Consider the following 24,166-nt stretch of genomic DNA (forward strand, 5'->3'; position numbering starts at 1 on the left):
ACCCAAATTTTGGGCCATCTTTTCCACCCGTAGCTGTAGTTTGTGTTTCACTTCTGTTCTCTTATACACTTACCAAATGTTTCACACAGGTCGGAATGAAACCGTCTCTCCATCTGCTTTAATCTTCTTCGTGGCTCTTCTTCCTCTCGGGGTGTTTGGAGGCGTTTCCGCTCCCAAAGTCACCATGCGCTCTGCTCTCCCCAGCGGGATATTAATAGGAGAGTGGAGTGGGACACGGAGATGCACTCCCAGGAGGGATGATGGGTGGGAAGTAAAAAGTGGGAAAAGGGCCAATCTGCACATTCACCAGTAGTTGTAAATCCATCATGCGTGAGTTGTGGACACACACACAAAGATTAGAGCTGGTTCTTGTGGAGGAAATTAGAAATAAATCAGTTGAGAAAATACAAAGTGCAGTTTATACAAAGTACAAATTTATGTTCACTTTTCCCATAAAGGCTCTTAAAATAAGTTTCTGTCTTGGGGTAAAATTTCTTTCAGTCTAATTAATTGGTTTTAAAAAAACGGAAAACAGGAAACTATAAAACTTTCACTTCACTGTTATTCGCTGAATTAATTGAATTTCTAAGTTTTCTAATTTCATGGCTTTAAAGTCATAATGTCAAACGTTTATCAGAGTAATGAACTGACGCCTGATGCACCAGATTTGGAAACAGGTGTGATACGCAACATAAGTCATCCATCCATTTATTTTCTATACCTGCTTATCCTTGCAGGGTTACGGGGAAACTGACAGTTGCTCATGTTTGCGAAGAGTAAGGAAAAGAACATTAAGTTTTTTTAATTTGTTAACTGAATTCAGCTTGCTGATATACCACAAATTCTCAAACAATTCAACATCTCATGGCACTTTTAAAGAATATCACAGCACACACACACAAATCACAGAATTCAAGATTAATTTCTATGTTAAAGAAAGACGGTTATTCACAGCAGAAACTCCTTTAGTGACCTGATGGAGGACAGAAACGCAACTAAAAAGCTACTCTGAAGCCTACATGAGCTTCCTTCTGTTCTGATCATGAGTTCCAGATTCATAAGTGAAACATTGTTCTTAAGACAATCATAGCAAAAGGTCTGGTAAGGACACATGGACCACTGAGCCACTCCACAGACCTGTGTGGTGTTGGAGTTGTTGTCACTTGTGGAATGCTTCCTGACGAAGGCAACATGTGAAGAGTTTTAATCTCCTCTATGAACTTGTGAATGGTTGTGTGACCACCTTGGGAGACAAGTCGCAGTTGAGCCACAGGTGTTTGATACATGAGGCCACTTCCTTTGTTTGCCGGTGCTTACATGTTTAAGGTAGGTGACTTATTTCACTCTTCCCAAAACGCTTCAAGTCTCTGTTCAAAAAAGTTTTTATTTCTATCCATGGAACCCTGCTGAGTCCTTTACTTGGAGTGAGTCTTGGGGTGAACCAATTTCTTTTGTTAGGCTTAAAATTCAAACTAATATTGCACTTGGAAAATATCCTCCTCTCTTACTCCAGCTGCAATTGAGTACTATCCAGTATGAGGCATAAAGAGTTTCATCGATGTTTTGTTGTTTCAAGTAATTGTCTTCTGTCTTTATGGGAACCTCTTTGGCTCCATGCTGCAACATCTGATGGCCGCTGTTGTTTCCTGTGAGGCCAGAACTAGAAACCATTATTCAGAACTGAAGAAGGTTAATGAGAGAATAAACATCTTCAAGAATCAAATAAACAAGCAAGCAAAAAATAAATAAATAAAAAATAAAAAATCAGTTTCCTTTTTATTCATTTTAGATTTGGCGTATTAAACTAAGATGGAGGTTCCGAGTATAAAGCTGAATTTATTCTTATGAACATGCTTCCAGAAACGATTCAGCTTTTGTTCCACTTATTTACATGCAGTGTGGTAGTAAAGTAGTAGTAATAGTAAAGCTAATTGCAGGAAACACACATTAAAATTTTCTATCAAAAAAATAAATAATAAAATAGAAAAGCATTACTTTTTAATCTGATGTTTTAACTCTGTCTTAATGAAGACAGACCTATCTAAGTGGGTCTGAAGCTGCTCAGACAAAGAGAATGTGTCTTCTGAAGTAAATTGTTCCAGCATCATGTTTTTGTTTTCGGTTGTAAGGTGTTACATTTTTTCAGGCCTGCTGATGTCTCGTTTTGGGAATGTTCAAATACTCTAATACTCTTTCTACATGCTGTGAAGAGCTATGCACTCTCAGCATTTTGCTGGGGGAGGATGTTTAGAAATCTAGAGGAAGCCCTACACTTTCAAGCAAGATGCTTGTATTTGCATCCTGTAACTTGACCATGATTGTCACACTTTTGTTTACAATGTTTTGCACTCATTTTTGTTGTCTCTCAGTATAGTTATCTTGACTTAACCAAACTTCCTAAGGTTAAGACAACATCATGGCAGGAAGCACTGTGGTCTTTGAGAAAAGCCTTTCTGCTTCAGACGCTGAAAACGTCTTGAGCAGTCTGCAAGGCTGATTTGCACATTTTGCTAAACTGCTGTCTTTTCAATGTGAAGAAGTCATCAACAATGACAACAGATCATACCAGTAATTCATTGGAAAATATTTTTTTCTCTGTATTTCAATTTTTTTCATATTGAGACAACAATTTACAAGTTCCAAAAACTATAACAACACCAGTGCACATTAGCAACAAAGAAACAAAATAAGAACAGCAACAGGGAGTTGAAGGGTAATTGATTTAGCACAAACTGCAGACAGATTGAGTGGAAGCAGCAAGTGGAGGTGTGAGACTTTTGACTCACTTAGGATCCCTTTTTTCTCTCTTTCAAAAAAAACATTCATGTAGTTGCATTGGGATTTTTTAAATCCTAATCTCTTTTATTTGCACTTTTATTTAAAAAAAATAATGGTAGTCAAATTTTAAAGCGACTTACTGATCTACAATTGATCCAAGTGTCAGCAAATATTTTAATATTTTATAGCAATAGAAGCTGCTTTATAAATAAATATATATTTATTGCTTTAGGAGCAACAGACACTAAAGTGAAATGATACTTTTCACCTTTTTTGTTATCTTAACCCCTTAACTGTCACCTTCAAAATGTTAAAATGTTAGTCAATGGCTCCATGACAGTTATAAAGTGAAAGGTGCCAGCAAATATAAATCAAATATTTTCTCAACAATGTTTGGTAAATTTCCCTTACATGAGAAGTTACGTCAATTAAGAAATACTCCTTAATTGTACAAGAGCGCATAAATGTTGTTGTGATGTGACCTTTCACATCACTTTGTTTGAGTTGAAGTTATTTAACTTTGCTAACCTTCGTATAAATATTTCTTTTCCATTTCCAACTGTCATATATCAGGGATCTACTTGCATTGGATAAATACACAAGGACATCAGGTCGATATGCAGTCAGTCAGTTCAGAAAACCTCATACTGACATGCACGTGGTTTGTTGTGTTGTTGTTTAACTTTAAATCAAAAGTCCCTGTTTGCTTAATACAAAGGCAGCTGATACAGCAATTACCAACCTCTACTGGGTGATTTTGACAAAAGACACTGAGTGACCTCAGTGGTATCATTTCCCCTTTTCTGTTTGTTTCCAATCTAATCAGACATCAGCAAAAGTCTACAAGTCATTTGTTAATGCCTCCATCTTGGCTTCAGACCAGCTATTCTGCTCTAAGGTTCATTTTTAAACTTTTATCTTCGAAGCATAGTGACAGTGACTCCAGTTTAAACCCTGATAAAAATCAACTATCTTGGTATCTTTTTATAGTAGAGAATATTATAAACAAGTAGTATATGTATGTGAGTAGTGAAAATAAATTGGAGAGTTATTTATAATGCTAATGCATTAGATTTTCTGAGTACATGAGTCTCTGGGAAACTGACTGTCCAAAAATAGTGTTTTTTAGGTAATAAAAATTTTGCCATTAAAGTTAAAAATAAATTATCCTTTACATAGTTACATAGTTAAATATATTTCCAAATTTTAATAAAAGCATGAAACAACTGGAACAGGGCTGACATTTTTAAACTTTAATGAAACCAAGTGCAGCTGGTAATGCAAAATCCCAAAAGGTCTAAAAATAAAAGATCTTCCCAAATTGATTCTAATCCTTCAACTTATTTCATATTTTGTCACACAAAAAACAAAAATGAGAATATATTTCATTTGGATTCCATGTAATGAATCAACACAAACCTTTATAGAAGCAAAATATGACAAGGATTTGTTTATGTATTTATTTATTTTTAATTATCTGGAAACTGTGTGAAGCAATTGTATCAAGCTCCTCTTCGCAACCTGTGGGACTTCTCAAAACCTTTATTTTGCTTTGATTGCGTAAATAAATTATGACTTGCTGGTATGCTTTGGATCATTGTCTTGCTGCGTTACTGAAGTGGCCTTCAGCTGTAGGTCATAAACCGATTACTAAATTGAACACAGGCCCAGTACATGGGTGAACTTGTGTCCCTGTTTTCTACTAGTTTTCTACGACTGGCAGGCCAGGTTACCCACAGCTGCAGCACATCAGGCTCAGGAAGGAGAGTGTTGCTAAAGGTCGAGTTACTATTTTTGTTTGTTTCCATTTTCTGGTCCTCACTCCTTACCAGTTGGTGGCAGTAGTGCTTCCTATAATTGTTATTCAGCCATCGAAAGAAAGAAGAAGAAAACTATCTCTACCAATTACGTTCAGCAAACAGAAATAAAATCTATACTGAAAGCAGAAATGTGTTTAATCTGAAACATTTGAGTCTGACAAAGTAGCAAAGGCAAAAGAAACTTGTAAGGTGGCAAATGGTTTTTGTCAGCACTTGATGTGGCTTTTGGACATGCCTAATGATGAACCATAACAAAGCAAAAGAAATGTGGATGTTTTTTTTTCTTTTTTTTTTTCTGTACATATAAACCAGACTTGGAAACAGAACTGGCTTCTGCAGCATCAGAACTGTGATCTCAGGACCAGAACTCAGTGGTGGGTGACAAAGATGAAGGCAGGATGTGGAGAAAGACTTGACAGAGGTGAGAAGAGGGTAGGAAATGACTGACAAAGACAAAATATTTTTCTCACGCTTCTCTGCTCATGTATACACACACGCCCACACACATACTGACACTTTCTTTACATTAATAATGCACATAACAATGAGCTTTCAACATTTCCCACATACTGTAATGTGAATTTAAACACCACTGAGAGATACTGACTGAAAAATGTGAAAAAGCTTGAAGCTCTTAAAACAAATTCTCTTAGGGGAAAAAGAAAAATGAGGCCAGAAATTATAACTATTGGTGAGTTTTGGCAAAATAAATGAACAAATTCCAAGAGTGGACTATTCTAATCTTTGTCATACGTAATTTACTTCCTATGAACTTTTGAGACATTATACCCCTTCATGTCAGATGACAACACTGTAAAGATTGGTTATTTGCAAAGTTATTGTACAGATCAAGATTATGACAATGTAGAGGGGAACAGCATTCTTTAATTTCCAATAGTCATGGTGCTCAGGAAGGAAGTTAGTTCTGTGTCGCAGAGGTGAACATAAGATTGACCCCAGAAAAAAAGCCAGAAATGAGCATTATTATCCCCATCAAAACCGAGAAGAGCTAAAAGTCCTTTCAGAGAGGAAAGTTATTTCTTGCTGTTCATGTTTGTTTTTTTCTCAACAGAAACATAAAAAGCCGTAATGCAGTTTGCAAATGCAAATTTTTAGAGACATGTCCTGTAATCTGATTAAACTAAGGTGGAAATGTTTGGCCATCATGACCATCGTTACATTTAGAGGAAAAATAGAGGCGCTTGTACCATCTTAACCATGAAGTATGGTAGTGGCAGCATCATGTTTTGGGGCTTAGCATAGATCCAATCACGAGGAACGAACATTATGTAGAAATAGTGAAGCAACATCTAAAGACATAACCGTATACCATACAGCCAAAATGGTGATGAAGTGGCTTAAGGACAACAAAGTCAATGTTTTGGTGTGGCCATCACAACTCACTGGTCCCAAACCTGCAGCAAACTTTGTGTTAAATCAATGAATACTTTTGAAAAGCAATGTATAAAAATATTTATGTTACTACTTCCATATTTGCAAAATGAAGAGAAGATAAACATGACATGTAGACATCTTGCAAAAGCACAGTGAGAGTGAAAAATCGCATTGTATTTATGAGGCCACTTTTTATTGATTGAAGAGTGTGTTTAGGAAGCAGAATAAGATGGAACCATAATGAAAGTGACAGTGAAGAGCTCCTTCAAAATACCAGTTGTCTCCATCTGTTCAAAACAAAAAGAAACAGCAAGGCGGTGAATTCTGCAATCAGTCCTGACAGAATGAAAGCTGTTTGGCTTGTTTGTCATTCTAAGGGGTGTGCTGAACCTGCTAAGCATTTTTATTATTAGCAATAAAGCAGACCTAAACAGAAAAAGCAATATTTGGAAGGATGAGGGAATGACTAAAAGCTTGACAATCAAGAGATAAAATGTGTGTGTTAATGTGAACATCAACAGGGCGGGCAGGACTTCAAAAAATCTCTTATTTTACTAGCAATGAACACGTCAAACTAAATTAAACTAAATAGCTGTATAAAAACAATGCAAGTAATTTCCATCACAAAAACAGCAGTATTTCTGATAATTTTTCAAATCTTAAAGCGGTTTAATTTGAAACTTTATTGTGTAAAATAAGTTGCTCATACGTCACGTCTCCTCTTAGAGCTTGTGTCATCACATATTGGTTTTTGAAGTTTCCGTTTCTGAATATAGTGACGGCTGCGTCAGCATTTTCGATCACTGCTAATATTCTTTTATTTATTTGCAACAGATTTAGGCTGATCTTTAAGTGGAGTCATTCTAAATGTATTACAGCAGATGTGATAGATTATGATCCTAGAACTCCTTGCTCATATGAAGAATTTAAGATCTAAATGCATAGATGAGCTGTATTGATTTCCTTCCTTATTTCCTTGAAGAAAAAACGTAACTTCCTGATTTGGCTACAAAGGGCACATTCTGATCTAGAGTGTATGTGGTGGCAGAAATACATGGTAGCCTCTCTTAAGGATATGCCTGTACAATACCCAACACCGATGTGTGGTCTTTTGATTCCTTTCCTTCTTATCCTGATCCGAGGTAAGTGAATATTTTAGGGGTTATTTTTTACTGATGTTATTTGTTCGTTGGCTGAAGGGTACTGTTGGGTCTATTTTAGTTCCTAACCTGCAAGGAATCAACCAAAAACACGAGTTACTTTTCTGCAGAAGGGGGGAGCAGAGCCAGACGCGGAGAACCGCCGTCAAACACTGTCTGGGGTCAACTCCGCCGGCTGTCAGCCCCCAACTGCCTTTTATTATGACTACAAGATAAGATATTGGGCTTTTTCACTCAATCACACAAAGAATGGATCAAAGACCTTTACTACAGGATGATCTGGAACCTTCTGTGGACATGCCCTTCCAAGGACACGAGGCTGACCGTTACCAATCAGTTTCATCAGGAAGCTGTTAATACAGGAATGTGTAAATGTCTCTAGCCTCCAGGCAAACATCCTAAAAACAGTTAATGATGTACCACAAAAGAAAGAAGTCAAGCAAACAACACACAAAATAATAATATGAAAACATTACCTTTCAAATAAACTCATAAGTAAATGAACTTAGATAAATTTTTCTAACAGGTATGGGTGGGTTTCTATGTTTGATCTATCATTGCTGTCTCTTTTCAGTGTCATCCTGCACCGTTACAGTCACTGGCTACATTGGACAGGATGTCACTCTGCCCTGCAGTTATGATGTCCAAGCTAATGGAGTCCTCGGTTTCTGCTGGGGACACGGGCAGGTGCCCCGATCCAAATGTAGCAACACAATCCTCTCATCGGATCATGGAGATGTGACTTTCAGAGAGTCCCCCAGGTACCAGCTGCTGAGCCAGGTCATGCAGGGTGACGTTTCCTTGACCATCGTTAAAGCTCAGAAAACAGATTCTGGGGTTTACGGCTGCAGGGTGGAGATTCCTGGCTTGTTCAACGACCAAAAGATCAACGTACACCTGACTATGGAAGAAGGTAATGCTCACTAAATGGGACATCACAAAGTAATTTATCTGATGTATGAAATCTTATGTGATGGCACTGAAGGAATATCAGTCTGTCAAGGCAACTTATGAGCATGACCATGAGAATGTGGACAAAACTATTCAGCAGGCTGTGACAGCTTCCTCTTGTACAAATGTGTGGTTATTTCACACATTTGTGTTAGATTAAAACAACTTCCTTCCTTCAAATGTAACCAGTTTAAGAGCTCACTACTTCCACTGTCCATATTTGAGCTACTCTGTTGAAGGCCATATAAATGTGTAAAACCTCAGTGTATTTAAGTAGCAGATGTGAAAAATACATGCTATATGCAGCATTAACAGGTAAATATAACCCGTTGCTAAGAAGATGCATGTCGCTTCTAACAGTTTTAACTGTGTTTCGTAAAATATAATTTAATGAGGGTTCAAATGCTAACACCTGTCCTAAGGGACCAACAAACACTATTCTACTGAATTCTTAAACAATATAGCATATAATTTTTGACTGTCACCGTTACAACTTGAGCTAAATAGGACATTTTGTTTGTTTTCAGCTCCTGTGGAAGAACTTGGTATCCAAAGCTCAACAGAGGCTGTCACTGTGACAGTAAGCGAAGGTAAGTAGTCCTTCTCTGTACTAAAAGAAAACACAAGTGCATGTTGTTACTTAAAACTTTTCTACCAGTTCATTGTACATAAAGTGATCATTTTTGACAGTTTAATTTGATAAATTTTGATGACTACGGCTAATAGATAAAATAAATCTTACAATCCAGATTTCTTTGTGAAGATTGTCAATTAAAGCTTCCATAAAAAGGTTATAGCTGTGTACAAACATAATGGAAAGTTGAGTGGACAGAAGAAATGTGGCAGAAATAGGTGCACAACCAACATGGGTAACCACAGCCTTCAGAGGACTGGGAACCACCAGGAAATGGGCTACAAATGTTGCATCACTGTGTGGTTTGAATCATCCAGAAAACATGAAAAGACCACACTTCAGTGAACATTCAGGTCTCCACTGAGGATCACCAGGAACGATCTTCCCTCCATGCAGGACTTGTATGGGGTTAAAAGGGGGGAAGCGATAATCTCTGCAGACCCCACACATCCTGGATACAGACTGTTTAGACTTTTACCTTCAGGTCAGCGCTATAGAGAGCTATTTGAAGAAAATAGCTACCAGAGACCGGTTCTTCCACTGAACTGTCTCTCTGATGAACACTTGACAGCCAGATTAATACCATGCTTCTTTTCAATAATTGTTGCAAATAATAAGTATTATTTTATTACAATAAAATAATAGTTTTATTATTATTTTACTAAATATATAAAATAATATTTAGTAATATATATATATATATATATATATATATATATAAAGATATATATATATATTATTATTATTATTTTATAATAATTTTATTATTACAAGAAAACAATGTTAAAAAAAACACAGATTACATTTTAGGTCTGGCAGATTATTTGGTTTCATTAGATGAATTAATCTTTTTTTTAACTTTTATATTGGATAGATCTAATTAATAAATATATTTTATTTCTCTACAGGCTCAAAAATAGCAAAAATTCAGAGTGCAACAAGTCAGGTGGGTAAATGATCTCAAAACAGATACTTCAATAGCTAATTTTGAAGAAGCACAACAAGAATCTGATGCAACAAAAAGGAATTCCAGAATTGTTTTTTTAAAGTTTTGTTTCCATTTTTGCATCAGTTTATAACATCAGAAAGGAAAGTGAAAAATGAAATGGCAAAAACAAAGAATTTTTTTGTTTCAGAAATATATTCTTATTTTATAAACTAAAACTAGATGGGAGAAATCCAAACTATAATTAATTTATATTTGTTCCTGTCTCCTATGATAAGGTAAATTTTTCACTGCATGAAATTTTCAAACGCCTCTTAGAAGCAGAGAACATTGGGAGGATTGCAGTTATCTTCTTCCTCACCATAATCCTAATCCTCATCCTCATCATCAGTAAGTGTGCAGCGGTTTATAGATTGTGACTCATCCATCTGCTGTCCGGATTCATTTTAAGCTAATCCTTCTGCTTCAGAACGAAAACATGTCTAATCATGGCATTTCTCCTAACCAGGGAGGAAGGTCCTGATGAAGAGGACGACACCTCAGCAGCTCAACATCATCGCAGCTGAAAATATTTACGAGATCATCCCTATGACTAAGTGATGCTCTGCATCAGGGAAACAGATACAACAGGTTTCTACTGACCTTAAGGCATGTTTTAAATCTCCCCATTTTAATTTTTAACAATTTACCAGCTACTATAAATTAAATGAAAAATGTTTCTCAATAGTAAACAATATTATCACTAAAATAGTACACGATGTCCAACCAATTATTCCCAGATAAATGTTAATCTGCTTGAATTTATTTGTGACCGACATGAAACAACTGTGATGGTTTACAGTTGTGGGCACAGTGCCACCTACTGGACAAACTACATAATGTTATAAACAATGAAACGACAGGAAAAGTGATGTGCTTCTGTACTTCATGTCGTCTCTTTTTTCTTCTTTGTTTACATTTTAAAACTATGATTTCTTGAATTGTATCAACTAACTGCATGGGATTTTTTTTTTATATAAACAATGGTGAAACTCGAATTAACTGTAGCCTACATAGAAAAATGTAAGAATTGAAATATGTATTTAGTATACGTGGTTCAAAGACTGCAAATTATCCGTAAACTTATTTCGTCTGTGGACTTTTGATTAGTGGTTTGGTTTTTAATCTTTGCTGTATTTTTGCTTTAGAGGAATTTAAATGATGTTTCATTACATGTCTCTCCATGAGTGAACAGGATTCAGAAACAGTGTTGGAATAACCACACATTTGTACAAGAGGAAGCTGTCACAGCCTGCTGAATAGTTTTGTCCACATTCTAAGAAGTCCTTGGCTCATTAAGTGGCCACTCTGTGTTTTTAACACTGTTTGTAATTAACAGTAACAACTTGAGTAAAGTTTTGTCTATGTAAACTTGAATCCAACTTGTCTTTCTAATTGATTTATGCACAAAGAAAATTAAAGTTTTGCAAGTTTTTTCCATCTTCTGATTGGATCATTAACCAGTAAAGATTTAATCATCTATCCTGGAAGGGCAGCTAATCTCCACCAATCATGATAACGGAACCACTTCATCATTACCTAAAGTGAACAATAGATGTAGATAGGCAACAGTGTGCTGCTTAAAAAAAAGATTGTGAAGCTTAAACTGCATTGTCTTGAGTTACCAAGCAGATTTCCTTCAATGTATTCAGAAACCAGTCATTAAATGGTTGTTTGTACTGGAGGCATTTAATCTAAATTGGTATCTGGCTGTGGAAAGGTTATCAGGGTTCAGATAGTAACCAGAACTGCGGGAGAAAATACAAGCCTCAACCCTGAGCTTGAGGCTTGTATGCCTAACAAATTTGTAGGCATAAATTTACGCTGTAATAAAAGTAATTAAAATGAGGAATGTCATTATTGTAGTTTTAAGTAAGGAGTATGCTTGATCTTTATGTTATTTCTACAACCTATCAAGCTTTATGTGAATTATGTGCACAATTTCCAAATCCACAGTGTTACATGTTCATAAGAGGCATCTTGCAGAGCATTTACAGATTATGACATCTGTGCTCTTTCATGTTTTAAAGAAAAAGGGAATGAGCTTAAAAAGACATTTGATCATGTGAGCAAGCATTGGTAGCTAATTTGTAAACTCCATTGCTGTGGATGGAGAATCCGTGAACAACCTGAGAGGGTCTGAAACGTATAAGTACTTCCATAGTAATAAAGTTAAATCTGTTCGATGCCAGGATGTTAGTAATGTTGCCTTGTAGCAAAAAAGTCCAGGCTTCAAATCCCGACTAAGGGTCTTCCTGCAGAAAGCTTGTTTACGTGAGCTCTCCTTGAGTAAAGTTCAAATAAAATAATTAAGATTAATAACAAAATTATCGTCCTAGCAGATATTTTCCATGTGGACAAAGATGACAAATTCCTTAACTTGTTTCCAAGTAATTACTGGTGTAAGTAAATTTTTTTATCTTTCATTTCTATAAAGTGTCAGTTTCTCTGTTTCTTTTTCACTTCCTGTTTTTATGTATTTTTAATATCATCATGTTACACATTCCCCTGCGATGTTCTGACCAGGATTCCTCTCACCCATTGACCTTTGGAGATACTCCCAACATGATTCATACCCTTCTTAGAAAAAGATTTAAAATAATATTTTCATTTCACCAACATTTATTCTGAAGGCAAGTTATGTTAAAGTTTTGGAGTGGAACCATGAGTCTCGGCTGAAATATGGTTGAGAATCTGTCATGGAAGCAATTAGGGTCACATCAACGAGGCTTTCCAACCTTAAAGAACTGACCCTCATCGTCACAGATACATCATCTTAATACCAGTGTAAACAAATTGGTCTGGATTTGTAAGAGTTGGTGACTGTGAAGATTGTTTTCCTTTAATTTTGAGAGTAATTTTCTGAATTTGTTAAAAATGTAAATGAAAAGGGAAAATACATTTCAGAATTGATCCACCGTCTACATTATTATATTATTATCTTTGTTGAATAAAAGCATATTTTAAATCCAAATCTGCCATGAATGACCTGATCTAGCAAAGATTGCCTGAATATTGCGAACAGATGGATGGAAGTTTTAATTTGTATGACAAAGCCTCCTTGATTCTGTTTTGGTTTTATATTCACATCAGGAAGTAAAAATGTGTTGCGTGATCTTCTGAACCCTTTCAGGATGAAATTCATCTCTTATCCAATCACAACTCCTCTGCAACCATGAACAGAAATAACAGTGAAACTGATTGAATTATTCAGTGAATAAATTATTTTGTTAATGAAATTGTGTAAATTGTCACAAGATTTATATATTTTTTTCAATGTAAAACTTAAAATACAGTGTATTAGTTCTAGGATACTTATTAAATGTGCTTGTACAGTCGTAATAATTGAACCAAAGGTTAACAATATACTTTTTTCTGCCATAAATTTTGAGATTATATTGAACCAGTCCATTCTCATGCTTCAGAGGAAGTTTTTTTTTTTTTTTTTTTTTTTCCGAGGTTACAAAACACCCGAAGAGACCCAAATGTTAACTCAGCAGTTCAAAACTATGCAAGAGTCCATGGCTTTGGGTAAACCAGACTTTCTATCTTCACTCGTGTCACAGAGGACACATTTGGTTCATCTTAAACGCTTTCCTCTTACATGATGATGATTAAATCTCAGTTCCAAACACAAATTCACTCCTGCAACATGATTTTTGCAGTTTTGATTGTAGAATTTTGTTCTCACTTGTTGAATAGTTATTGCTCAGGTTTATAATAAATAAACAAACAAACAAATAAATAAAACTGACACGGATATAGTGAAACAGAACTAAAGGTTGCAGAAAGATTATTTCTTGCATTATTAAGATTGCGAGCCTTAAAGCTTATGTCACTGAGGGGGAACGAGGGATGTTAAGATCCTCTCTTTTTAAAAATATTCCCATTTGTTGCTTTTCACCCATAATTATCTCAGATGTTACATGAACTATTCATATTTATTACTGAGTGAATAAAATAAAAATGAACTAAAATAATCAAATGACAAGATGAAATTTGATCAAATGTTAAAATAAAAAGTAAAATAGTCACAGAACATTTTTACTCCTTCAAATGAAAATAAAAAAAAACATAATAGATTTATTTCATTTTTGGAAGAATTGCCTTTTGCTGTATTTTTCTCCTTTTTCTCCTTACAGAACTAGATTTTTTTTTTCAAAAACGTTGATTTTATGATTTTTAATCCCAATTGTCTATTTGAAATATACATTTGTGACCAACTTCGTCTTTCTCAATAATGTCACAAGGTGCAGGATAAATATGTAATCTCTGTCTTGCAGTTAAAACATGATTAGTCCTAAGTATAGCTAATTTTAAAAAGTTTAGAAGTAGATTTTTAAACAACATCCTCTGAGTTTCAAGCATTTTCCCAGGATAAAGCTATAATCCAGATTCAGAATCAGACACTAGGTAGCACAACAGTTACAATGAGAACCTTGAGAACCTTGAGGCTCTTGTGTCTATTCATCAAAAAGAAACTTTTTCTTCTTCTTCTTCTTCTTGCAGAAGGGAACCAAAACCACAGGAAAGGAAACAGCTCTTTTCTGCATTCCTCTTCTGCCACCAAAAGTTGTTGGTGTGAGCATATCAACAGAGGCGTCATGTGATTTGGAAACACTTCAGGGCTGAAGCCACTCTGTGGTCACTACAAAGGTGTCTGATGGATGAACTAATCACTAACTCAGGAGAGCTCTGCAGCGTAATTTATGTGAGAATGAGGTTCATCACTTTCTGCTGCTGTCTTCTCTTTTGGGTGAACACAGGTAAGACAATCATTAAGGACTGTTTTATTTGACAGCAGTGGACTTTTCCTTACACTTTTTTTTTGTTTGTTTTTTAGGTGATGTCTCTGCAAACCCCATAATAACCACAGTGGGAACAGATGTGACTCTAAGATGCAAGTATGATGCAGGGTATTACGGCAAGCTGCCATTCTGCTGGGGCAGAGGAAATATACCTAAAAGTGGCTGTGCCAATGAGGTGCTCAGTTCAGACGGGACCAACGTGCTCAGCCGGCAGTCGGAGCGCTACACTCTGATGGGTGATCTTGGCACGGGTGAGGCTTCTCTCACCATCAGGCAGGTTCAGGAGAGCGACTCGGGCATATACGGCTGTCGGATAGACATACCGGGCTGGTTCAACGATCAGAAACTTGAGATTACTCTCACAGTAAATCCAGGTACTCTTTTGATTATAGAAAGCATATTGTTGAAATAATGCATGTTGCATATATCATGTAAAAAATTCTTTAAATTGACAATTCATAGTGAATAGTATTTATTAAATGAGTTGGTTTTTTGGTACCTTAGTAACTGGTAAAATACTGCATTTCTATTTTAGGACGGCCTTTTCCTCTAAAGGTGGAAACAAGAGAGGTGAGGGAACGAACTATCACTGTACGCTGGACCCCTCCATTTAATGGTGGTAGACCCATTACAGCCTACAAGGTGGATTTAAAAAACAAATATGGTAAGGACAAGAAAGCATGTTGCTATGTGCTGACAGTACAATGTACTGCTAATGTCTTGAGTTAGTCTATAATGTCTTTTTATTTCTGCGGAGATTTGTTTTTAACAACCGTAAAAACCAGTATCACAATCTTCAGATCGTTCTTCAATGGGTTTTCTTTGGGCGTTTGCACAACACTCTGAATTAAGAACATTATATAAAAGATGCAGATTTAATCTAATTTTATTTCTGTCCAACAGCGTCTTGGGATACAGCCAAAAGAACTGAGGTACCACAGGCTCACCTGACTCAGGTGACTTTGGTTGATTTACGTCCTGCCAAGACTTACAACCTCCGCATGTTTGCAGTCAACAATGTGGGACTGAGTGAACCCAGCAATGTCCTGATATTTACAACAAAAGAAGCAGGTAAATCTCTGTCCAACAAGCCTTTAATATACCGTAATCATGTCAAACTCAAAGCCCATAATTTGGAAGACAATCCTCCTTAAATTTTGACCTCTCTACAGCACCTGAGGGTCCCCCAGTCGATGTGCAGATTTTGGCCCTCAGTTTTGACAGCATTCAAGTTACTTGGAAGGTAAAGTTACAAACTATATATGTATATATATATACACATGGGTGTGTGCGTGTGTGTGTGTATAGTACGTAATAGAGTGAGTGAGTGAGTGAGTGAGTGAGTGAGTGAGTGATTGAGTGATAGAATAAGGGAAATGTGTTTCAGAAAAAAGATTTTCTGCATTTTCTGCAACTTTTGTACCTGTACTCCCCTTCACCAGAACTTGTTCAAAGTGAAATTGATCATTTTCCTAATTATCACCTGAACTTTCAGAGTTGAATTCAAAATCCCACAATGAACTTATCATACGTCAATATTTTGGTGACAAAAGTCTTTTTAAAACAGATTTATAAAAAAGATGATCCACCTTATTTACATCTTTTTATTTATCTCCTGTTCTCTGTGTTTGCATAAAATGTCCCTCAGTGGCTGCTACTTTTTTACAGACATAATGGGGGACCACAGCCTCAAAGAGTTCTTGCTTCAACGGTGTTTGAACAGAACTTCATTTTTCCCTACCCAAGCAGACTGCAGAGCTATCTCAACCCTGCTGCTACTTTAACACTACTAAAGTAGTCAACGTAAAGCTTTATTTTTCTCAGCTTTTGACTCAGGTGACTGGGTTTTAAGGAAGGCTACTTGCTTCTTTAAAACATTTGTTTTTATATCTGCTTTTTGTCACACTGAATATTTTCAGACCATCAGAAAGAATATCCGGATTTAAAAACAAAAAGCTAATTTTCTTCATGTTTTTTCAAACAATGTTTCCGTTATAAAGGAAACAACACCCAAACCAATGGGCTCCATGGGGAAATATACACACCCTCCATAAAATCATGAACTACTGCAAGTTGTGACTAGCCACAAAAACTCAAGAAGTGGGCTAAATGGTCACACAAAACAACAAATCATGCACCACACATGAAAAACAAAGTTGGTTCAGGATTCAACAATGGGAAAGAGACTGGAAAAAAAGGCTCCATGGGAGAGTTTAACTGTTGATCAAAATAAACCCAAGCGCTAATAAAACATTTGATTGATTTCATCTCAATGAAATCAATCAGATGATTATGTAACTCAAAACTAACATTAGAATTTAGAAAAAGAAACACACCATTAAAGACCTTTAAAAACCCTCAGTTGTATGAAGGATTTAAAACATTTCTGCACAGACATTTAATTGAAAATGTAACTTTGTGCTATTGTAAATGCTAGTTGTGCTGCCAGAGGTGAAATAATGAGGTCTAGACAGAATTTCCTGTTTCACAAAGCGTGAGGTCAATATTTGGCTCTTTATTCACTAAGGTTATCTTTGTCCATCATTAATGTTTCCTACTTAGTTTTTTCTGAAACATTTATGTGTTATAAAAATTGAAACGGAAAACATTTTTTTATAGCAATTCATGAGCAATGCACTGCACCACTGGTGCATATTTTCTTATAAGGGTCATCATGCTCTCAGCAAGAAGGAGAAATTTAATGACTCATAAAGAAGCTGCACTTTGTCCAACAAGGCTCTCAGCTTAAAAATAACAAAAGCTTAAAAATAGATTGCAAGACAATGGTCTTAGGGCTGAGCTACGTTCAGTCCATCATTTGAAAAAACTGTATTGCTAAATTCAATGTTCTCATTTTGTTTCTGCACAACACACACTGAGATATTCACCTCATCACCTTCACTGGTAAATGTGTTTTTTTCTTCTGATTAGGCTCCGATGGTTGAACTCAGAAATGGCATCTTGCGCAGCTACATCGTCAACTACAGAGAATACGACCCAGCGGCCCAACAACTTCCAAAGTGGCTGCAACTTACTGTGACAGCCAGGAGTGAAGGACAGAGCATCATCCTGACCCACCTGAAGCCTTCAACCCAGTACAGTGTTCAGGTCCAGGCCAAAACCAACGCAGGAAAAGGACCTTTTTCAGCTCCAGCCTTCTGCACCACTCTTGATAACAGTATGCTGCAAAACATAAGACATTCAAATTAAAGATCCACTTGATGTCAGATTAATTTTAAGTTTTATTTCTATTTCAAGTTAAAGAGACAACAGTGGCAACTACTTTGTTATCTTCTACTGCTGCTTCCACAAAGCTGAGGGAATATACAGGCTCTACCAATGGTCGGTATTATCAGATGGAACAAATAGACATTTTTAACAAAATGTTTTTAAAACTGTGAAATAAACAAAGAATCTTAACTTGAATTATTTTCTGCTTTGATTCAAGCTCACACAACTTCATCTGGGACTATTTCTACATTCACAGTTTGGGATGAAATCTCTTTGAAAAGCACAACCCTTCCAACAGGTTTCAGCCATTTATTATAATTTATTTATTTATTTATTTTTTACATAAATAAAAGTTTTTATTTTGTGTCATGTTAAAGAAGAATTAATATTTACTAGTTCAGACTTATATTATCATTTTACAAGGTTACTTATTTTATGGAAGGGGCATATATAAATACATAAATACTCTAGGTGAGTGTGTAACAAAGTCTGCTAACGAATGTCCTGACTGTGCTGCTCCTAGTGCCACCAGAACCACCTGTAGTTGTGTTAATGGAGGTGATAGACAACACAATTTCACTTTCCTGGACTCCTGGCTTTGAAGGTGACAGTCCTATTACTGCTTTCTACTTGGAGTACAAAGCAGCAAATGGTGAGAAAAATATAAGCACTTTCTCTTATACACTGTTGATCATGTCGGCTTTTAAATACATTCTTTAGAAAATATGTTTTCCTTACAGCTTCATGGGATTACACAAAGGCTATTATAGATTTCAGCTCCAATGAGACAGAAGCCACGATAATAGAGATCAATCCTTCAACATACAACATTCGCATGTTTGCTAAAAACAGTCTGGGCACCAGTAAAGCCAGCAACATTCTCACTGTGACCATCAAAGAAAGAGGTATTGTTTTCTTACTGTTCTCACTTGAAAGTGTTTTAATGCTGAAGGAGATGTGATATAGATATTTTCCACGTAGATGTTTATGGCAAAGCTGAAATAGATCCAAGTGAAGACTTGCTCTATTTTCAAGAAAGCAGAAGGAAACCTGTTTGAATTTCACCCCTCAAAAACATGCAGCTTTATCAAAACATGGTTGCAGTTCCTCAAGTAGCAATTTCCTTATCTTTGTTTTTCTAGTAAATGTTTTACTTCTGCTTGTTTGTAAAAAGAAAGTTTTATAACTTCCCTTTGTTTAATTTCTCATTTGGGTGTGCCTGACAGATCAGCAAACGACTAGCATAACACCCACCACATCGGCTGCTACTGAAGTCTCTGTGAGTATTAAACTAAAACTAGTAACTACAAAGTGTGCCTGTTAGTGCACAAAGCAAACAATGACATCTATCCCTGCTGCTGCATCTGAGTAATATCTTTGTACACATGCTTTGTTTTATCTGTACATCATCACATTTTAAAATATATTTTTTTAAGTGGGAATAAAAAACTTTAAAAAATAAGGGAAATTATTGTGCGCGGTAATGTACTGAACAATTACAGAGTATATCAGACACTTGTTGTTGGTCTAAGACATAGGCAGAAATGTAGCCATTTCACGGTTTTCACCATCTATCAATGGAGAAATCTATAGATGTAATCTGATCTCTGGCCTTAAAACATAAAAAAGGAAGGAGGTTTGGAAAGAGTTTTGGAATTAGGGTTGGAAGGAGGATTGGAAGAAGTGGTGGAAAGAAGGTTGGGATTAGGGTTGGGATGAGAGTTGGAGTTAAGATTGAGGTTTGAAGAGGTGCTGGAAAGAGGGGAGGAATTAAGGTTAGAATGAGGGTTTAAATTAGAGTTTGAAGGAGAGTTGTAATTAGGTCAATTGTAGAAGATGTCAATACCTCAAAACATGTTCATATTGTCCTGAATGAGCAGAAAATGGTAAAAGGTTGAAATAGCACAAAGTATGCAGATTTAAGATGTAAAAAAGTGCACAGAAAAAGTGGAGAAACTCACTTCTTATTATAATGATATTTATAGTAATGATGGCGATGACTAATTAATGAGTTATTGTTGACTGCATTCTGCTGCTTTACAGAGATTTCACTGGTGGCTTGCTAACATAAGTTTTCAAACAAGGGGTAAAAATAGTAGTAGTCTTCTTTCAGCAGGCAGTTGAGCAGAACTGTGATGTTATACTTTGTTTTTCATTTACCTGAATGAAATAGTTACTTAAACTCTTTCTTGAATCCTATTAAGTTTATTTCCACTGTATGAACTGCATTATGGGAAAGTTTTGATATTTTTAACGCATGCCTTCTGAGAACCTCGGTCCACCAGAAACAGGCCCCAACCTTGTCTACATTGCATAAGAGCCTGCTAGTTCTGTCATTTGGAAAACCTGCTATGCTTGTAAGTAATAATTTTATGAAAGCAATGCCTGAAATTACTGCAGTGACAGATGGGGAAGCCAACTGTCTGAATCACTGTGCATGTACTTAAGTGAGAAGTTATCAATATTTATGTAAACTACGACCGGAATAAGCACCATCTTAAACTGCAACACTTGAAACATTTAGTTAGTTTGAACCATTAACAACGATGATTTTTGTCTCTCAGTTGCGTTTCCTCCTGTTCAATTGTACTTTATTACCATCTGAGGACATGAGATGAGCTTAACAGATGACAACAGTGATATCAGACTCCTGATTTTATTTCAGGTCTCGTTGCTGGGGGTATTTTGTTAATAAACTGGAGTCGTGCATTTATCTTAATTATATATCTTACCTAACAGGAGATTGAAGCAAGAAGTGGTGTTCACACATCTGCTATTGTTGTGCCGGTTGTGCTGGTCCTATTGATTGTTGCTTCTGTTGCTATTTGGCAACTTCGACGTGAGTTTTTTTTTCTCTTCTTACTGCATTTTATAACAACCAGACACATTTCTTGCTCTTCTTTGATCCTTATTCTCTATTCACAGGTATAAAACAGAGAAACGGCAGCCTGAACATGTAAGTGTTTGTGGTTGTTTATTCATCTGGATAATTAAGAGCTTCTGTTGAATAGTCACAAAGTTAACCTTAGCCATCGTAGCCAGCTGGGTGAATGACCTCAGTTTGGGAAAACATAAACAAGGGTCAAGAGGAAAGTGGGGCTAAAGGCTAGTTTACATCAGGCTTTGTCCCAAAGGCTATTTCTGTCATCTTTATGTTTTTTAAATGCCGCTCTGTGAAGTTATTATCAGTACAGATTATTTTCCCTGTAGTGGATAAGTATCATTTTCATAATTTATAATTACTCAGATTGAAAATTCTACATCTGTGTGATTAGCAGATACTATTTTTTTATTCTTTAAGAAGTTAACTTTACTGCTGTTTTATCAATGAAATAACTTGCATTTTGACACTAAAGTTGAGGCTCCCTGATGATCAATCTGCCTCACAATGTCCAAAGGCTTGGACTTTGGGATTTAGCAAAAGGCTCTTACTTCTGCTTTTTCTTCATAATGCTACCATCTTTGCTGGAGGTTTTTCACTGGTTATCTACATGTGCAACGGGGTTTGCTTCACAAAAAGATCTCGAGGTGCTGCTTTGTTTGTGTGACAGGCTTTTTAAATACAAAATTGTGTTTGTAATCAAAGTAGACAGGCCGCATAGCTGTGACAGGAAGTTGTGTTTTTATGACCTTCAATCATTGATTGGGTGCTCTAGTAGAGGAAGTGTATTTTGAGCTGTATAGCTGCACAAGTTCTGCTTTGCAAGAGCTCATTATTTTCAGTATATATTTTGTCTTCTGCAACCAGCTGCGAATGGCTAATGCCAGGTCAGGTAAATAAGCGCAATCTCAAGAATGGTCTGATTTATATGTTTAATTAGTTTCTAACCTCTTTGGTTTCTTCAACTAGCAGCATTGTTGCTAAGAGTCTGCTTCAACTACATATAAGCAGTTAGTGCAGACATTATTCATTATTTTATCTTATTTTTTTTCACAGTATTAGTTTTCCTTCAGATAGTTGCACTGTTTCATTTTGTAGTACACCTGCTTCATGAAACAGCCTTGTGGGAGGATCATATTTCTCAGCAAAAACAACTATAAACATTTCAGCAAAAATATCTATTCTAAAAATAAAAACAATAAAAACAATAGAAGTGATCAGTTTTATAAAATCTGAAATAATATTTTTGAGATTGTGGTTGTTTTTAAAATGGTAAAAACATTCTAACTCTGTTAACTCAACTTCCTCTCTGAAAAGACTCAGTGCCATCTACTTTTAGCTGATAACAACTCCACTGAGTTCATTGATTCAAAACCCAAACAATCCCTTTCAGATATATTCGGTAGCTCTTCTAAGCAATTCTTCTCTATTGCTTACAGGTGGCTGGCAAATGGAGCAATTCATTACAAAGGATCTGAGCCACTGCAAGAGCTGTGAAACTTACTCTGCAATCAACATTTGGAAACTCATTGTGTCAACTATATTAAATATACCAAAGTGTATTTTTTTTATTGGACATAATTTGCTAATATTACCTTTGCGTGTATTTGAGTCTAATGCTAAAGAAAAGTTAAAAATACAAAGATCCTTTAGGATTTTTATAGCTGTTGGTATTCTGTAAGTGGCAGTACAATTTCTCCACTATAGCTTTATTTTTTATTTTTCAACATTATGCATTTATGTTGTTTGTCCATAAAAATGTGCATTAATGTAGCATATTTGTTCAACAGTGTTTTAAATATTAACTGAAGGCTCATAACATCCAACTTAAATTCAGTTTTTGTTAAGTACTGCCACCTGCTGGAAGTACTTTATATAGTACACGATGACACAGTTTATCCCTGTTTTATAGTACAAAGTAAGCTAAAAATGCATTTATTAAATATAAGTTTAAGCATATTTTTGCTGTGGCCATTGTTTTTTTGGGGTTGTTTTTTTTTTTGCAAAACTAACAGTTCAAATATCTGTATGGTTTAAAAAGTCAGTTTAGTTAACTGTAACTCATTTAATTTGATACCTACTACTGCAGAGATGCATTGATAGTTATTTTTTTCCACAATCCTTAGAAAATAAAAAACAATCCTTCACTCTTGAACTGTATTAATGAGTCTAAAGCACTTGGTTGTTCTTTGATACTTTGTTTATTCTCAAGTCATCTGGAGAGTCGAGCTAACGACTCTTCAGTCAGACAGAATAAAATATCTCCAAAGTTATAAATGTTGTAGTAAATCATGCTATTGTGTTTCACAAATCTTTCCATTACGATACTGAATTAGTTACACAAAAGCCCATGTTTGTTTGTAATGGTGCATTTTATAGGGAATTATTTTTCTGGTAGACAAAACAAATTTGTACATAGCTTTTAAGTGAAATGACAAGAGTAGCTGGATAGACGTCTGTCTAAAGTTTTTCTAATAAAATAATTAATCTTCCACTACATAATTATGCACTACTTTGTGTTGGGCTATATAATATCAATAAAATGAAAAGGAATTTATGGTTTTAATTTGGCAAAACGTAAAAATGAAATTCAAGGTGAATTGATACTTTTTCCAAGATCCCATGACATATATCACTTTAAAACAAAATAGAGAAATAAATGCACAACAGTGTAGTCCTTACTGTATATTTTAGAATAACGCAGTTTGTTATTTTTGTGAAATGCAGAGTAAAAATCCTAATCAGGTCTATATAATAATCTCTATGCACAGTCCTGGGCTCTCCACTGTGGTACACAAATAATTTTGAAAGAGGCAGAATAGAAAACACTGAGTTTTTGTTAAAAGCTGACAAACTTTTATTCAAACATATATGTCAAATGAAAGAGATTAAATATTTCCTGTTAGGGATTTTTAATTCACTGATTATTTAAAAGGATTTTTTTTTTTCCAATTTTACTTCAGATAATAGATTAGATGGTCCTTAGTTTCAATGAATTTAATGATTCTACTATGAATCCAGCCAGCTTGAATCAGCACACCACGTGAGAGCAATTATTATGCAAGCTGTTTGCAATTATTCATAAACTTTACACATTAGTCAAAATCATACACAGCATTCTGTCAGACGGTCTGTTGAGGTATTTACACAGTTAAGCCAAACAAATATGATCAAATGACGTATTATCAATTAAAAATATATATATCTTCAAACTTTCTGTCCTGTGAACTCACACCTCCACGTCTCCCAATTACCGGTGCAATAAGCCAAAAAGTACAACCCATCGTCCTTGTGTGTCCACCAGAGGGCACCAGAGTCCCACCATTTAATTGATGCAATTCTGTCCAATATTCACAAACATCTCATCATCATCGGAGTCCTCCGGGGCACACGCTGCAGCCAGCTGGATTTCAGTCCATCTGTCCTGTAAATCTCTTAATTGTCCTAATTAGGGAGATGAGGAAAAGGGTGAGATCTGATACCTCTGTGGGGCTTTGAGGCAGCTGCCTTTGAGTGTCTCACA

The 24,166-nt window shown here is 35.7% G+C and overlaps 2 protein-coding genes across 11 annotated transcripts in view; both read left to right on the top strand.

Moving 5' to 3' along the window:
- Positions 1-11,157, top strand: part of LOC122837395 (hepatitis A virus cellular receptor 1 homolog) — a 72,137-nt gene extending 60,980 nt beyond the window's left edge. For 4 of the 10 annotated variants that reach the window (XM_044127726.1, XM_044127727.1, XM_044127725.1 and 1 more), the window contains 6 exons: positions 4,911-5,019; positions 7,728-8,066; positions 8,632-8,694; positions 9,647-9,684; positions 9,963-10,074; positions 10,193-11,157. In XM_044127726.1, coding sequence (XP_043983661.1) covers positions 4,911-5,019; positions 7,728-8,066; positions 8,632-8,694; positions 9,647-9,684; positions 9,963-10,074; positions 10,193-10,284 — 753 coding nt within the window. In that variant the 3' untranslated portion in view covers positions 10,285-11,157. Of the gene's footprint in view, positions 1-4,910; positions 5,020-6,934; positions 7,136-7,727; positions 8,067-8,631; positions 8,695-9,646; positions 9,685-9,962; positions 10,075-10,192 lie in introns of those variants that run through there. The other 6 variants (XM_044127730.1, XM_044127733.1, XM_044127728.1 and 3 more) reach the window with 6 other exon arrangements.
- Positions 11,158-14,307: 3,150 nt separating this feature from the next.
- On the top strand, positions 14,308-22,602 carry LOC122837398 (protein sidekick-1-like). Its single transcript, XM_044127736.1, has 14 exons — positions 14,308-14,489; positions 14,567-14,905; positions 15,067-15,195; positions 15,435-15,602; positions 15,704-15,774; positions 17,463-17,709; positions 17,790-17,873; positions 17,980-18,060; positions 18,286-18,414; positions 18,503-18,667; positions 18,989-19,041; positions 20,502-20,601; positions 20,688-20,718; positions 22,083-22,602. Exons 1-14 carry the CDS (start codon positions 14,387-14,389, stop codon positions 22,138-22,140), a joined length of 1,758 nt encoding a protein of 585 aa, XP_043983671.1. The 5' UTR covers positions 14,308-14,386; the 3' UTR covers positions 22,141-22,602.
- The last annotated feature ends 1,564 nt before the right edge of the window (positions 22,603-24,166 follow it).

This window comes from Gambusia affinis, linkage group LG09 (assembly GCF_019740435.1).
Source record: "Gambusia affinis linkage group LG09, SWU_Gaff_1.0, whole genome shotgun sequence".
NCBI lineage: Eukaryota > Metazoa > Chordata > Actinopteri > Cyprinodontiformes > Poeciliidae > Gambusia > Gambusia affinis.